The sequence below is a fragment of the Pagrus major genome, chromosome 23 (genome assembly GCF_040436345.1).
Source record: "Pagrus major chromosome 23, Pma_NU_1.0".
Taxonomy (NCBI): Eukaryota; Metazoa; Chordata; class Actinopteri; order Spariformes; family Sparidae; genus Pagrus; species Pagrus major.
This window is the reverse complement of record NC_133237.1, coordinates 13,751,139-13,769,338: the sequence shown is the minus strand read 5'-3', so window position 1 is coordinate 13,769,338 and position 18,200 is coordinate 13,751,139. Positions and strand designations below refer to the sequence as shown.

Genomic DNA, 18,200 nt, shown 5'->3' with positions numbered 1-18,200 from the left:
TGAAAGCAGGATGTCAATCCAATGACGTTCTAATCTGTAATTTGTCGCTCTTAAGGGTGCTACGGCCGCCAGGAGGGGAAACCAGCTTCTCCTTTGGCACGGATGAAAACTCAACCCCCCAGCGCAAGAGCAAGATGGCCTCCAGCATCTTTGCAGAACCTGATGACCCCCATGCTCATCGGAGGAACAATCCACCCAGTAACTCAATCTAACATCATTCATACATATTATAGTTATCTTTCCATGTTATAATATCAGAGCCAAAGGAATTAAAACAATAGATTTCTAAGGTAACATTCAGAGATATTTGAGTTTTGCACTAGGAAGGGCGTATATGAAAAAAAGATTAAGATAAATCTTGCAAGTCCAGACAGAGCCACCAGAATCCTTAAGAATGAAAAAAGCACCATGGAATTAATTCTTCTAACTTGAGATTGGAAAAAATACAAACTGGAGTGTATTTTTCCATTTAGGTTGTCAGAAAGAACATCCCACAAGTGCAATAGCCAAAAAACCCTGGAGTACAGGGATAAGGGTAATTTGAAGCTAGGCTTTGTTAAATGGGATGAGGATCGGCCCTCAATGGAAAGAAATAGGTCAGTTAAAAAATGTGTCAGTTGGTGAAATGTGTGACCTTGTATAGACACGAGGGAAGTTTTATTTTGAGTCCACAAACACAGCAGCAGGGGATACGAGACCTGTAAATGGTTTTGAGTCGTCAAGGTCACTGCAAGCATACAGCCACAGAGGCCTTAATGAAAAATTAATGTTGTCTGACATCATTGTGCCTCTCAGTATGTTTACAATAAACCAGATAAAGCTTTAGCCAAACACAAATTACTCTTTAGTATTTGTCATCTTTATTGCTTGTTATTAAGGATGGAAATTTTTACCCAGTGTTTGGTAAAGGCTCAAAGTTTCTCTAAAGTGCATAAAAAGAGAAAATTCAAGCCGACAGCAGTAGGATCGCATTTTCAGCTCATGGCCTTGAAGTTATTCACAAGCCAAGGATCACATGTTTTCACACTGTCCACTTGTGGCAAACCGTTTACATGGTGTATCAGAATTTCTGCGTGTGTGCGGACAGTGAAGAATTTACCCTAAAATCCTTATTTTATCCTCTGACCTCTGCAGCCAGCAGCTGCCGACAGCAAAGTCTTTTCCTGCCTGCATTGTTTCACTTGGGTCTAGGTCAAGTTCAGGGGGGGCTTCTCATAGTTATCCCACTTTAACGGATACAACTGGATGAGGATATTTGTTTCTGGTTGAATGAGCAAAGTTTATTACAATAACAGGTTTTATGTGCATTGTGTGATCCTTCTGACCTGAGTATGAACTCTGAGTTTAGATGAACACATTTGTTTGCTTTGGCATGCCGTCCTGTGAAGATCCTTCTAAATACACCTTTTTATCTGCTCAATACTTGTCTGGACCATCTGGAACAATGGCATTTTTGGTGCGACTACAGTCCTGCAGCACTTGTCTATGCCTCACCATTGGTAAAATTGTCGGCCTCTTTAAATTAGAGTCCCGTGTGTGTGTGTGTGTGTGTGTGTCTATATATATATATATATATATATTTATATTTTTATAATATATATTTATATTTTTATAATATATATATGGAGAGGTAGGGAATGCTAGGATCTCACACTGAGTTTGAATTAGAGATGTTGCATTAAAGTAGTATGCATTACAGCGGTCAGAGAAAATTTTAAATTTGATTATGTAGTTGAATTATAAAAAGAAAATTGATATTCAGTTGTGGAACAATGGCACTACTGCAATGCTGCACTGAATGTACTGCATGATGGACAGGACAAGGTCACTTTCATTGAATGAAAGTGAAATGTAGGCCAAGCTGAAAAGAGGGAATAATTCAACAACAACTGTGTGGAGAATTCAAAATTTAACTCGATCACAGAGAGAGCGATTTGCATTCCATGCAAGTAAGCTGCAATAGGAAATGCTTCAGATCTTAGTCAGCAGATGGCAAAGTTGTGGAACCACGAGATAAAATTGTATGTAAGCTACAGTTAGCCTACCAGTCCACCACTAGCAACATGAGCGCAAACATGGATAAAATTAGACTGTTGATATCAATCAGAGAGACAGCACTCTTATGGTGCAAAAATAGATATCCAAATGGTTTGAACTTGTGGTGGGTGATCTGACATTTTAGATCGTGGACAATCTTGAAGGCATCCACAATCAACTTTTACGGCAAAGCACAGGGGATCAAATCAAACAGATCACTGCATTTAATGTCCTCTGCGTTTTTCTTTCCAAACTTCACATAACCTCATTGACTAGCAGATGCATGTTATGTGAACAAACCAATAGAGTGATGTAGCATGCTGGATGACGTTGTGGATAGTGATTGCATTTAAATACATTGTTTTTTTTATCCAGGTGCCTCGCCCTTACTCCAGACTTATGTAGGGTTTGTTGTTTGTATTGTTCTGTTTTGTTTTAGAAATAATGTAACATAATTTTTGGCCAATTTTGACAGCCCTACCCCTCTTAGATCGGGTGTCTGGGAAGGCCTGATTTTCATAATCATCAAAGGTCTCCATAGACTGTAAGCAGAGGATATGTTGTAGTTCATTCAGAATTCAAATATCCACTGCCTGCCTCAGACAATGTCACGGCAATGTCCGGTTTATTCTGAATAATCCTCAATGTGAACCGTCTTCATAGGGACTATTAATTCAATATAAAGTCTTTTCCAATAAGAACTTTTCACAGCAAGGTCTGTGGATTTATTCAAAGTGACTGGGACATTCGTTCTGGAAAGGCATGTTGTTGTTGTTGTTGTAGTTGATGTCATCTTTGAATGCTTTGATCCGTGAAATATCATTTACTTTATTAGTATGGTTGTTGGCAGAAATCTTAAAAACTGATACAGTCAATCTGATGACTCAGATTTTGAGGTATCTTCTTCATCACCACTAAGAGTAGCTGATTGTTATTCATAAAAGCAGGTTGTTGGTAAGGATTTTTTTCTAGATACCGGAGCTGCTGGTTTGTTCAAGTGCCCCTAGCTTCTGACCACATGAGTAACGCTGTAATCAGAGAGGAAGCTATGACTATCAGCAGCAGCATGATCGCTGTTCCTGTCTCCAGTGAGGTCAGTGTTTATCATATGTTTATATCATGGACCCAGGAGATCTATAAGGTTAAGTAGAAGGCTATTTGTTAGAGTGATGATAACATAAAACATCACTGTCTGGTCCATGAATCTAGTTTAATCCTCTTCCATTTGCTGTTTGTTGTTCGCTGTCCAGAGAATTGATCAGACTCAGAACTGTGGAGCCAGTAGTGAAGGAGCTCTTGTTGAGTGATAGACTCTCAACAGTGCTGATTCCCTTCACTCCATTAACAACAATGGCCACTCCTACGCTTCTACAGCAGTATTGTTCCCCTCATGACAAAGCTGGTCTGTCCCCTCCCTGGCCCTCAGGGCTAGAGCCAGGCTTTTACCTTATGTGGCTTTAGTTAGAGTGGCTTGCTTCCCCACAGAGGGCCAAACACTGCGTTTTAATGCTCTTTCTGCTAAAGTGAAATGCAGGCGTGACAGGGTTATGTGAGTTTTGGCATTAGGTCCGTCTGCCTGGAAGTGTTCCACTGCGTTTCTGGGTCTGTTGCAGACGCCCAAGCGGATTTGGTGATGTTTCCTGTTGGATCACAGTGATTTTTCCTCATGTTATTTCTTTCTGACTCCCCCATAGCACTGATGTTTTGTCAAATCTGAGAAGATGAAAATTCTGGTGAGCATGGTGAAGTTCATGGGTTAGAAATATTGGAGTCTGGGATTGCTAATTGGATTAGTGTCCATATGGTATGACTCTGCAGCTTTGAAGCCTGAGTCATGTTTTGTCATTTGTCTCATGTTTCCTGTCTAGCTTCAATATTATCTCAAAAATAGGGAGAAAATAGGCATGAAAGCTAGTCTGTTACAGTCTGCTTAGTCTTTAATAAGTTTGTTGCTCTGTCTGTCTTTTACCTTCCCAGGTGGGGCACCCACAGGAACCCTGTGCGGGGAGCCCTCGGCCCCACTTAGGCGGTGCCAGCAGCCTCTTCTCTTCCCCAAGAACCCTCAACCGGAACTGACCACCATCCACAACTCTGGGGCAGCCTTGGTGTGGAACCAGAGACAAGAGGTGCCTTTCATTGAGTTTCCAAAACAGAGCCACAGCCTAGATTCAGGGCTGAAAAGCACACGGTCATAGATTAAGTCTAATTCTAAACAGTTCAGTGGAAAATTCATTGGGGGAAGGTTGACTTTATCCATCTATTTGAAACTGACCCAGGATGTTGTTTGGTAGATATCCTCCACTGACATTTGTAATCCCTGTGGAGGTTTAATTTTTAATTCTGGGAATGTGCCCATCCTCACTGTCTGACATGGGTGGAATTTTTTCTAATTAAGCAATTTGACTGAGGTATAAAGAAACAGTGAAACAGGAGATCTGTTACCGGATATAATGAGAGCACATAATTAATTGTTGGTATTCAGCTGGTGATAGCACATAAGCTTCTATTAATACATTTTGGTTGAAGCCATACTTTTCTCTGTATTATTTATCTTTTGGCTTTGTTGTGTTAAATCCAGACTAGGGCTGGGCAATTTATCGATATTATATCAGTATCCTGACATGAGACCATATATCATCTTGGATATTGTTATATCATGATATGGCAAACGTGTTGTCTTTTCCTGGTTTTAAAGGCTGTTCTACTTGATCTAATACTTGCCGTCACCCACTTAGTTGATATTACTGATGATTATTTATCAAAAATGCATTGTGTTGATTTTGTGAAAGAACCAATAGACATCCCTACAATATTGTTGCAATATCGAGGTATGCCCTAGTCCAGACCCTCTTCCTGCTCAGGTCACTTTGTGTAACCAAAGTAATGAAGTAATAGGATCCAGATGTAGGAACGCAGGAAGACATTTTTATAAACAGATGAAGAAGTCACTTTGGTTCAGTGACGATATCTGATATCCTTGTGTTATGTTTTCATTGTAGGTTCCAAATGGAGAACAAGAAAATGATGGTAAGTGTCCCAAACTCTTGAACTGTTTATAAAGAGGCCTTTAAGTTCCTGTCACACTCTCACTATGTCTAAACAGCAGTGCATGACTCAGATTATTCAGTGAATAGCTCCATGGTTCACTATAACAGATCAGGTAATTCCTCTCTCCCTGCCTCTAAAAATCTGATTCTGGTGTCTTGTCCCATTACTAACATACCATACGTTCTTTTTTTTCTCCTTAAAACATACAGTACATGTAATCTCCCTTTCTAAGACAACATCACATGATGTCTTTGATGTGGTTTTTCCCTGTCATGATGGCGTGATGGTCTGTAGACAAGCAGCTGTTCTTTGATGGCAGGCTTCACTTAGTATGAAAAGCTTTTTATTAACCTCCAGGTGCATGTTAGTAAGAGAGAGGCTGGCTCCTCAGATAATGGAGGGTTTGACCGCACATCTCAATGGACATTTAGAAATCAATGCTCACTCACTTGCTGCTGTTTTTGAATATGATTGGAATGTGCGTGCATTTTGATGTGTATTATATACTGTACGTGTATAAAGTTGTGATTAAAGCGTGATGAACACAAACCACAATTTATCAACCACTATTTGCTTTGCATTACAGTAATTGTATTTAATAAATAAAAGCCTAATTGTCTTATTAATATCAGGTTTTAGTTGTGTACAAGCCCACATGTAATCCACATTTTTTCTCCACCACTACAACCTTCCTTGTAAATCCCATTTTCGCTGTATTTACGCCTCCTTTTCAGAGGCAGAGAACATGTTGCGTGACCTCCTTAAATCCAGCAGAATACGTAATTATCCTCTGTTAAAATGTCTGTTATTTGCATGATCCTCCTTAAATACATATGCAATGAGGAGATAGGCACACCCAACAAGAGTTCACACAAATGACTGGCAGACAGCAACTCAAGCTTGGTTCATCCGTTTGATTAGTAGATCTCATGTGTTTTGGGCAGAATGTGTCACATCTGCCCCTGATAAACAGGTTCAAGAGCCTTTAGTAAATCCCAGTGTGTGCAGTCCCAATATCTGTGGCACAAGTCCTATATTTTAAAACTGAAATTCATGCAGTTGTCGCAGAACCCCTGCAGCTCGCTCTGATAACCAGCTTAGAATATTTGAGTATCCTTTCGGCCTAGATAATATTTTAAAAGCAGTCAAAGTTTTTGTGACATGAAAGTCAAGAAGTCCCCTTGAATTTGCACATTCTTCAGTAATTTAGCCACTAATGGACAACGAGAGCCCAAAGCTTCAGCACTGATTTCATTACAGAACTGACTAACCTCACTTAGTAGTGTATCCTTCAAAACCAAAATGAAGTTAAATTTATATCAGAGTCTGACTTGGTGCATGGTAAATTTGCAGTTATCACAAAATGCAGCTGAAACCAAACTAAAGAGTCAAAGCAGGGTAGCTAAAGACAGCTAACTGAAGCTGGTCAAGTTTCCACCGCTAGCCTTTGGTAAAGCTGAAATTGGTTTCTTTTTACCCCTGGCTATCACTTTTGATGAAGTGGCATAATGTAGTTTGTAACCTGGTCACGAAGAATAAAAACTAAAGGTAACTAGCCTAGCCTACCCTAGCAGAGGAGCAGTAGTAACCTACACCTACTTACAATTTAAAATCTTACTTACACTCAAAGCGTTATTGACATTAAGCCAGAGCTGCCTAAGTTGCTTTTCCCCGTTCCGTTATGTTGTTGTTACTACTGATGTCGGGCTGATTTTAAACATTTTCAAACCCATTTGATATGAGGTCTGCATCAGTAATACCGAATGTCACCAGTACCTGTTGCAGTGAAGTTGCTCCCAAGAAGAACAGAATGAGAGCCCATGAACGACACAACACTACAGTCGGTCATGTCAACTGTGACACATCGTGGTTTAATTTCTCACAAAAAAATGTAACTTAACTTTTCTGAATCTGAAGTTAATATAGACAAGACTTCAACTCTAGTACAACATAACAAGACTTAGGCACCGCACCACCTATGGAGCTAAGCTATTGACTATCCCTGGGCACCTGCTAACTAGCCACTTACTGCTAGATCACTCCACCTATCGTTACACCTGACAAATCAAAAACTGGTTGAGGCTCGTACTCTGGACCGGACCGGCAAAACTAGAAACCTACCCACCCTTAGTTGCTACTTTATTTTATTGTAGGATATATATTATGCTATTATTAATTTTGCTATTGGTTTTAATACTAAGGTTTTGGACACACCACAAACTCTCTCACATACTGTACAAGTGTATGAAATAGCATGTTAATATGGAATTTCGGACGCAGCCAGTGAAATGAGTGAAGTTCTCTAAATGTATTCAAGGCCCTAATCACATATACGGTCATCCAGAAACGGTAATTGCATTCATTAAATATAAGCCATTGTTACATTCTTCGGATTAACACCTTTTCTTTTTGTTGCATCAGTAGAGTGTCCTGACGAAGTGGAGCAGCAGGACCCAGAGCAGCAGCAGAAGGAGGTGCCACAGCCCACCGACCCGTCGGGAGGTGCCAATGCTGCCGCAGGTGGCCGAAGAAACCCACCTGGTGGCAAGTCCAGCCTCATCCTGGGTTGAGACCACTTTTTTTTTTTTCATTCGAACGCTCTTTTTTTATTTTTTAAAGATAAATACCCCCAACCACTCTTCCTCCTCATCGAACTGTCACCTCCTTTCTTCCCTCACCTTCTTCACATGCACTCATACTGTCACGTCCATGGACCCTCGTCCTCTCCCTCCACCCTCAAACCTTTTGTTTTGATCCTTTTTTCTATTAAAAGAAGAAAACTGTTGACAAAAGCACTTTATGTATCTCTTCCCCGCCCTCCCCTTTCCATTTCAGCCCATCCTGTAGTGCATCGCGCCTGCTGGAAAAGGCATGACGTTTAGCTTGTCCCTCATTCTTCCCTGTTGTAAATGGTAAAGGAAAAAATACTAAAAAAGATTTGATGCGTGGATTTCTAAATACAATAAAGATTGATATGAATTTCCTGTGGCTGATTCTTGTCTTGTTTTATGTAGCAGTAGTCATGTTATAGTGTTGAAGGATTGTCTGATCAAAGTGACACACCTAAAATAATGTAGATTAAGTCGCATGAGGTAAACTGTACATTACAGTTGGATGGTCTCCTTGTCAGTTTTCATGTGCATAAATGGTTCAACTCATGGAGCAGAGTATTATTTACGTTCAGTGAGATGGAGCCTGAAGACTGCGGCCGTTGAGAGCAGAGACAGGCTCTGTGCCTGGAAATCTGCCCAGCCAAAGTAATCACGCAAAGCTGCCTCCTATTCTGCCAAAAGAGAAACTGCACTATCTTTTCATGACATCATTCACTGGATATTTGGCTCTCTGCAGTGTTTCAGATTTAGGTGTTGCATTTTGTCAAGAATCTTAGCTGGGATCCTTAAAACAAAAGTCGGATTCAAAAGGTGAAAGTGATTCATGCAAGATGTAATGTTACTTGTGAAACATTACCGTTAACAGCACTCCTCAAAGATTGCTTTATTTGGAAATGCTTTAGTTGGAGCTTATTTGCCTTCTGAAGCGCCGTGAGGAACATAGAAAGTGGAGGCAATAAACCAATCGTTCTTTACCAGTTCTATTTTAGTTAGACGGACTCCAATATTTTCACATTTACAGAGCACCATTATCAATAAATTAAGTTTTTAGGAATTATTTCTGTTTTTAACAAAAAACAGTCTAAGGTGGAGTTCATTTCTATTCAATATTCTGACAAATGAATATGAACAGACAAATATTCTTGACAATGTAAAACAGAAAAAAATGCACATATGTACTTTAATCCATACATGACTGAAATGTCCTGAGGTGGATTGAGTGTCAGAAATAGTCAGTGGAACCAAAGCCAAGTTAGGTCAAAGGTCCAAGACAAAAGCTATAAAAGCTGAAATCCTGGCCAACCAAAGTGTAGTATAGTACAGTACAGTACAGTTTGATACAATTAGGTCCTAGGTTGACACCTGTTCCTCACAATATGTTCCATAAAGGGTCCTCAGATCTAAAAAGAAACCTGGGCTGGTCACTAGATGGAGTATACCCAACATCTTCAAGATTTAGACAAGAAAACAAAAAAAAGAAAATGTCATTTAGTCAATCTTAAAAGCAAGAGGGGAAACTGATTTCCACTCTATCAGGATAACAGTTTTTGGATTCAAAGAGAAGTTGGAGCAACCCAATGTCACAGAGACACTGAGATTAGCTGTTACCTATTTATGTTGCATGTACAAATTTAAAATGTCATCCCAGAAATCTAAAACATTATCAAATAGAAACATTGACTTTTAATGACAGTTGAAGCAAAGGCTTTCAATTAATTCATCAGAGAAATAGATTCCAAAACTAATTAACTAATTATATATTTTTCAAGACATCAGTTTAGCCCTGAAATTAATGAACTGTGTTCACTTGCCTGCCTCTCTCATTGCCCTTTGCTTGTGTGAAAGGCAAAAATGGGCTCACAATACACTTCACACTGTCAGCAAATGCTCCCAAAGCTATGAATGTCACTTCTGATTATACATGACTTGAATTTAAGGTCACCTTCTCTTAACTCCTTGAGACGGTGAACTGCCGTCTTGATAACTCTTTATAAGCCTCTTACTGTGGAGCTGAAGGGGCGTAGAGGGCAGATCATCTGCTAGCAGTGATAATACTCTTAAGAAATTAAAGGGGATGACAGAAATGGTTTTCATGCTGTGCTCACCTTGGTCTTGACCAAACAGTGTTTTTCCACCATATTGTGCATGTTCCATATGTCGGCATAGGTAGGTAGGTGTCAATCCAAAAGAGGGCCTAAATAAAAGTTACTCTCAGAATAGTTTCAGTGTTTTTTCTCCCAGCTACAACTCCTTCAGAGCCAAACCCTGAAGAGTGCTGTGGCATGGCGGTGTGCAGTGAAAGGCATGCAGAGGTCAGTCAAGATCGGGAAAAGAACTTCCTGCTCTGGAGAAATGCCAGGATGTTGGAGTGTAGTCAATGAAGGCTTGTTTCAGTAAGTGCTGTGCCCACAGGGTAGTCCTGTGCCTTTTATTATACTTTAAGACACAGAGTGAGCCTGGATCTCAGCTGCGTTCCTCAGTCTTTTTTTTTAGTTATTTCATGTTGTTTTGTTTTGTTTTGTTTTTAATTATTTTGCTTGTAGCAAGCAGTTTGCTCTTTTGTCCTGGTCAACGGCTAATCATTAAAATCTCTTTTATCTATCGCCCTCGATCATCCTTCTAATCTTTCCAGAAAGGCCGGAGATTACCATTTTCCTCCCCCCACAGCCATATGCCGAGTCATTTAACTGATGCCTGTGATGAATGTTTAAAGCATCCTTTCTCATTTGCAACTTCAATGTATTGACAGGGCTATTAAACCATGTGCACTCCAGATGAGGCCTGTGTTTGTGTCTTCCGGGACATCTCTCAGGAGGAATAGGATGCGTGAGCTTGGAAAGGAATTGAGGAAATGAGGTGAGTCATCTCTGGGTGACATGGCAAGCAATCAGTCAATCAATACCCCTGTTCATGCTGCACACTGACTCAGCAACTAGGCCAGGCAGGAGGAGGAGGGAGAATTGGAGGAGGAAATACACTATTAATACGCTGCTGAGTATCCTAACTGATAATCCTGTTGTTGTATAAAATGATTAAGTAGTCTCCCTGTGATCTATTGTTGTCTTCCTGTCCTCTTTGTGACCAGAGACAGATTCTCCAGATTACCCTGCAGTCTCAAAAATATAAAAACGCCTCCCACCCACCAGAAGCCCTAAACAGGAAGCACTGGTTGGCAAATGGACAGGGAGTGTAAAAAGCCCTCCTTGCAGCGTCTGCTCCAGCTCACATTGTACCTCCTTAACTGGATGAGACTGGAGGGGAAATGATGGGGGGAAGAGTGGCGGGATGGACAGGGACCCTTTTTATTCTGCCCCAGAGGGAGGCAGATGGAGCAGAGGGTGGGTGTGGTGATTTTGGATTAATTCAAGGACTGTGAAAGCCTTTTATTGATGTTATTGATGTTGAGTTTTTCAATTCTCTCAGGACAGTGACAAGTTAATGGAGTTTGTTGAGGTCATTTCAGCTTCAGACTGCAGTGGTCATCATCTTGTCAGCAGTAGCTACATGGCTGTGATTTTACTGAGTATATGTTTTAGGTTTTTTTTAACATATACTGATGCGGAGAGACACTTTATTTGTTTTGGTCTTCAACGCCTCTTGCTCTTCATGAGTAATTGAGAGACCAGCTGATCATATGCCTGACTGAATTTGAGAGTCCCTGTGATTTCATGGTTTTTCAGTATGCGTGCAGATGACACTTTTACACTTTGCTTTATAAAGAGACTCATGTGTGGAGATTTTAACAAGATCTTTTTCCTTGCTTGTAAAAGGTAGTCTTTCAATCCCATTTTAAAAAAATATCTTTTATTGATGTTTATTTTGGAATCCCTATAAAAACATTTGACAGTGAACAGGACTGGGGCTGCATTTCCAAACTGCTTACATCTTCGTTGTCCCTTACAAAGCATGTACTGTTGCATGCAGTATGTGTACATTTGAGACATACTACTTTGTCGTAACATTGCACCTTGAACTTTGACAGTCCATAAATTTGCAGTCCATGGTACAAAATCTGGAATAAAAAAAGTGATTTGGAATGCAGCTTAAGTGAGCTGACATCTGTTTTTGCTCTCTCTGTGACTGAGGATTGTGGGTCAGAATAGCAAGAAAAGCATGCTGGCTGGCATGCTGCAAAATGTGATTGGATGCAGCAGGACATCATGGTTTTTTGGTATACTTCATTTGACATGTATTGGGACCTACTAAATCTTTTTCTGACATGCTAAATAGTATGGCAGTTCACATATTTGAACGCATTGATTGTTTCTTCAAAGATAGTAGATGAATGTGATTTTTTCAACACCGTGAACACCAGTAGCAAAATTCCACTGACCTCCATTGTATTGGGAAAAGTACTAAAAATATTGTTTTATGTCATTCTTGGAGCTTTAATGAGCCAGTGATATGGTTTATCCTCCTCCTATAGATCTTAAATAGATCACTGGCTGGCATTTTCTCAGTATCTGTCCATGTTTGAATATCTCCATGTATACTGTTGTATCCCAATTGGGTCACACTTAACTTTAACCCCCTATTCAGCATTACACTACATGAACATTAAATGGTTTGTAATACACTATAAAGTTGTTTTAGGCAGATATAAGGATATTTTAAGTGTTTATTAATGTACAGTAATTGTCAGCAATTGTAACTTCTTCTAATACATAATACATAATACATAATTTATATAATTACAACTGTATTACTGTTTTGTCATTATGGCTGTTGACCAACACATATATATATATATGCATATATACCTACTTAAATATAGTTATATCTGATACAACTTTAGTGTGTTACATACTATTTATTAAATGTTCATATAAGCGCTAAATGCAGTAGTTTAAGCATTGAATGTCATTTAAATGGTTAACACTCTGACATGTTTGTTCTTGCTCCACTAGAGGGCAATACAAACACTGTAACACACTTCCACCCTCTGCTGAAAATATACTTGTGACCTACTTTTGGTGTGACTATGTACTGAAACCTTCTCCCTTTAGTTCAAGCTCTGAAAAACACATCAATCCGTGCTTTGCTGTCTTTCGCTTTTGCCTGACACTTCAGAGAGGTCGACTGAAGAACAGTCTAGTGTTCAACATCACTTTCAGTATGAGTTATGTGACCTCTGAGAAAAGATGTTTTTGAGACGGTAAAATAATGTGTTGATCTGTTATCAAGGTGATAAGATATATCATGCCCTGATATTATTATTGTAGTGGCTAATTCATATTAGAGCTGACAATCTCACATTGTGGTTTACTGTTTGTATAGGATGTCTGGAATAACCAGTTTCGTTGAAGTCACATTTTGTGGGTAGGTCAAGAATCATATACTGAAAGCAAAACATTTATACACTTCCTCTTAAGGAAGGCTTGCTAAGTAAGTAAGGTAAGTTAAGTTAAGTGTTCATTCCTTCCATTATCATCATGTCTGCTGTCTGGTTGAAGGTCATAACCATCCTTTGTCTCTCCTGCACAGCCCTGAGTGGCCCAGGTAAGACTGATTACATTTGACAACGAATGAAAGAAATGTGTGGGTGGCGTATTTTTACTTTTTACTCCACTACATTTATGTAACAGCTTTTAAGTCTAAGTTACTTTACAGATTACATTTTTATATAAAAAATATTTACAATATATGTGTATAATGTATATATGTATGTGTATGATAAGCTTAGAAAATACCTGTGTTGTAAAAAGTACCTACAACTCATACTTGATTAGAAGTAGATATCTTGTTAAATTATTACTCTGATAACAGTAAAAGTCACCCAGACGAATAGTACTTCAGTAAAAGTCTTAAAGTATCTGATATTAAATATACTTAAGTATCAAGAGTACAAGTAAAAGTTTCAGATCCTATATAACTACTGTATTCTTCAGATTCACCAGTGAGTAAAGTCAAACAAATGTAGTGGAGTGGAAGTGGCAGAAAATGGAAATACTCAAGTAGAGTACAAGTACTTGACAACTGTACTTAAATACAGTACTTGAGTAAATGTAATTAGTTACATTCAGACTTTTTTTTCTTCTTCAACTTTCTGCAGATTGAGCACTTTTTTTATGTTTTTGTTTTGATGCTTTAAGTAAATGTACTTTTTTTGAATGCAGGACTTTTACTTCTAGTCGAGCACTTTTACATTGTTGTATCAGTGCTGTTACTTGAGAAGAAGATCTTCTAATACACAACTGGTTTTCAAGCACTCTGGTTATCTTTAGACTTGTTTGTTCCTCTACCACTACAAGGAACTGTGACTGCAGAACACAACACAAGCCCTCAAAATACTTCCTGATAAAATCTTGCCCGATGCTTAAGAGCAGGATAAAAGCACTGTACTGTTCATCTTCACTTTTGGCAGCAGTGGTTCGACCTCAGAGAAAAGCTGTAACTTTACAATATATCTGAGCCGACTGTATGATAACAGTGTCATCATACACCTTAATAGGTCACATGATGCTTATTGTAATCATGTCGGGTGATGTGGTTGAAAACACACACACATTTCCTACTGACAGTCACTGTCATCATGTCTGCTGTCTGGTTAAAGCTCGTAACTCTCCTTTATCTCTGATATCTGACTCACAGGTAAGACTGATTACATTTATAATGCCAAAGAGTGAAACAAATGTGTGTTAGGCAGGATAAATTCACAAAGTGCTGATAATGAGGACATACGTGAAACACTCAGTTGCTGAAGATGTCAGCCTACAAGCCACCAACCTGAAACTCCATCTCTGCACCACTGAGGGCCAAGTGATGCATGTGAAGCAATGTACCAACTCAGCATGTTCCCCGACACACTCTGACATCTCTTCAGGCCTTGTGCGTGACTGATTGTATGTCAGTGAAAGACAGTTAACACACTGCCAGTAGACAGTTTGGCACAATGTACGATAATACATAACACAGTTCAATTTGAAAGTTGTAAAGAAGTACAGATGTCAGTTGTCTTGTCTATGGCTAAAAATCGAAACTGGACTGTGGCCTGACACGTGACCCTCTCATGTAGATTAATGTAAATATGTTAAATTTCATTCATTTCTTATTTTTTTATTTTTAAAGGTGATTTACTAAAGGCAGGGTTAATGTGAATTCTATAAGAGATATACTGTGTATTGTCACAATGATAATTGTTGTTGTTATTAAACAAATGAAGTGGAGTGGAAGTATAAAGTGGCAGAAAATGGAAATACTTAAGTAGAGTACAAGTACTTGACAACTGTACTTAAATACAGTACTTGAGTAAATGTAATTAGTTACATTCAAACTTTTTTTTCTTCTTCAACTTTCTGCAGATTGAGCACTTATAGTTTTGATGCTTTAAGTACATGTACTTCATTTAATTAGGATTTTGAATGCAGGACTTTTTCTTATAGTCAGCGCTTTTACATTGTTGTATCAGTGCTGTTACTTGAGAAGAAGATCTTCTAATGCACAGCTGGTTTTCAAGCACTCTGGTTATCTTTAGGCATGTTTGTTCTTCTACCATTAAGAGGAACTGTGACTGCAGAACACAAGCTTCTCACCCTCCACTAACCCTGCAGGTGCACAAGTGCAAGCTCTCAAAATACTTCCTGATAAAATCTTGCCCGATGCTTTAGAGCAGGATAAAAGCATTCTACTGTTCATCTTCACTTTCGGCAGCATTGGTTCGACCTCAGAGAAAAGCTGTTACTTTACAACGTATCTGAGCCGACTGCATGATAACAGTGTCAAACTTTCGCCCACACCATACACCTTAATAGGTCACATGACGCTTATTGTAATCATGTTGGGTGATGTGGTTGAAAACACACACACATTTCCTACTGACAGTCACTGTCATCATGTCTGCTGTCTGGTTAAAGCTCGTAACTCTCCTTTGTCTCTGCTGCACAGCCCTGGGCGGCACAGGTAAGACTGATTACATTTATAATCCCAAAGAGTGAAACAAATGTGTGTAAGGCAGGATAAATTCACAAAGCTTTATTAAATGTAAAATGAGATCAAACTGAGTAACTGTGAGAGATTTTGTGTCTTTTCTACATAGAAAGGGGTGGAGTGGTATGGAGAGATCTTGGAGGAACTGTCACCATCCAGTGCAGAACTTCTGAGTCGGACCAACAGTCCATGTCTTTGAAGAAAGGTCTCAAGGAGGACTACGAAGTTTTGTTTACAGAAGGAAACCCAGCAAAAGATACCATCGCCAAGGAACTCACAGGCAGATTGCAGGTTCATGGAGCGTTCCCCAATTTGAGCATCCTCATCAAAAACTTGACCTCTGATGACACGGGGCCCTACTGGTGCATTTACTCAAAGTTTGACCTGAAGTCTGGTCAGTTGATACAGAAAAGAGACAACGGATCTGTGCTCCTGGTGGTGACAGGTGAGCCTTATTAATTTATGCATAATCTCATAAACTGTTTAGTTCTTACAATTCAACTTTGTCATCATTCCACTGGACAGAAGTTTATTCTAAGTACCAATTCAACAATAATTTATCCAACAAGCGTATATAGTGTATTATTAATGTATTGTAACAACAGGTTACTGATGTAACTATTGTACTATTGTGAGCATTAAGAGACTATTTGTATTCAGTCAAAGCAGGGATTTCATATATTACTGCAAAGTCTCAGACACAAACTAAAAACTAAGCTGCTATTGACTCTACTGCTGTGACTACTTATTCAGAGAAAGTGTTAATATAAAAGTATCACATTCAGCTCACAGACATTCTGCACATGTTGCCACCATTTCAAGTAGAAGGCTGGTACAGAAACTGTAAACTTCTGTTTTCATTTGTAACTTCTTGAAAACAAAATTCTATAAGGAAGTAGGAAGAATTTCGCTCAAAAAGGAAAGAGACCTAAGCAATGTTCGATATCCCCCAAATTCCAGCGCCTCAGACTAACAGTATGGTGGTGAGAATAATAATGACAACCCTTACAACCTGAGTTAAACACGCTGTGCATTATTACAGATTCAACAAATTCGATGAAGCAGTGTGACCCAGCAACTAACGAGCTGGTCCTGGTGTCTGTGGTGATCTCTGCTGCTGTCCTGCTTGCCATCATCATGGGCCTCTTCATATGGATCATCAAGGTACCCATGTGTTTCAGCATTTCTGTGTGTGTGTAGGTGTCTTCATATGATTGTATTTTGCTATGACTCACAAGCCCCGATGGAAGCTGATCGGGGGCTGTTTCCATGTTCCTGTTTTGCTCAGCAGTACCGTACAACACACAGTACAAGTAGTTTATTTGAAAGCTGAGGTTTACAGTCAGTGTTACTTTCACACGTCTCATTAAGTGCACAAATCATAATGGCTGCTGCATGAGAGCAAAGTTTTTTGTAGCAAAATGTTTGTGTGTGTATATATATATATATATACATATAGGTAAAAGTCAAAGTCACCCATGTGAATAGTACTTGAGTAAAAGTATCTGATATTAACTGTACTTAAGTATCAAAAGTATTTTTTCAGCAATAAATGTACTTAAATATCAAAAGTACAAGTAAAAGTAAATTATACATATACTTTGACTGCTTGTTGACCTAGCCAATCTGAAGTTCAGGATTTATCTGATTATCGGAATCAGTGCTTTTTCATCCGATTGCGATTAAACAAATTGTATGTGCTATTTTGGCTCTGATGCAGCATGCAATCTGCAAAGTAACTAGTAACTAATGTTATCAAATAAATGTAGTAAAAGTACAATATTTGCCTCCAAAATGTAGTGGAGTGAAAGTATAAAGAAGCAGACACTGAAAATACTCAAGTAAAGTACAAGTACCTTTAAATTGTACCTAAGTACAGTACTTGAGTTAATGTACTTCATTACATTCCATCACTTTATATTCACTGTACATATTGTCACTTTTTGACTCTGACCTTCTCATTGTATAGTCCTACATCTTCTAACATGTTGACAACAACATCTTTTGTTACCAGACTAAGAGTTCTCACAGCACAGTGAAACCAAGACGTGTCGCCAACAATGATGTTTATGAGGACATGCGTGGAACACTCAGGCGCTGAAGATGTCAGCCTACAAGCCACCAACCTGAAACTCCATCTCTGCACCACTGAGGTGCAAGTGATGCATGTGAAGCAATGTAGGAACTCAGCTGTAGACACACTCTGACATCTCTTCAGGCCTTGTGCGTGACTGAATGTATGTCAGCGAAAGACAGTCAAGACAAAGTCTATGAATTGCTCAAATGTACATTATGGGGACAACTACACTGCCAGTGGACAGTTTGGCACAATGTACAATAATAAATGAAAGTTGTAAAGAAGCACAGATGTCAGTTTTTCTTGTCTATGGCTAAAAATCTAAACTGGACTGTGGCCTGACATGTGACCCTCTCATGTAGTTTAATGTAAATATGTTAAATTTCATTCATTTCTTATTTTTTTATTTTATTTTTATAAGTCAGGGTTAATGTGAATTCTGTAAAAGATAGATACTGTGTATTGTCACAATGATAACTGTAATTTGCTGTCTGCATAAA

General features: G+C 38.9%; 1 protein-coding gene across 1 annotated transcript; it reads left to right on the top strand.

Moving 5' to 3' along the window:
• Window positions 1-13,129: 13,129 nt before the first annotated feature.
• LOC141019949 (uncharacterized) lies at window positions 13,130-18,200 on the top strand. The gene is made up of 4 exons (XM_073494988.1): window positions 13,130-13,196; window positions 15,733-16,068; window positions 16,666-16,787; window positions 17,638-18,200. Exons 1-4 carry the CDS (start codon window positions 13,130-13,132, stop codon window positions 17,722-17,724), a joined length of 612 nt encoding a protein of 203 aa, XP_073351089.1. The 3' UTR covers window positions 17,725-18,200.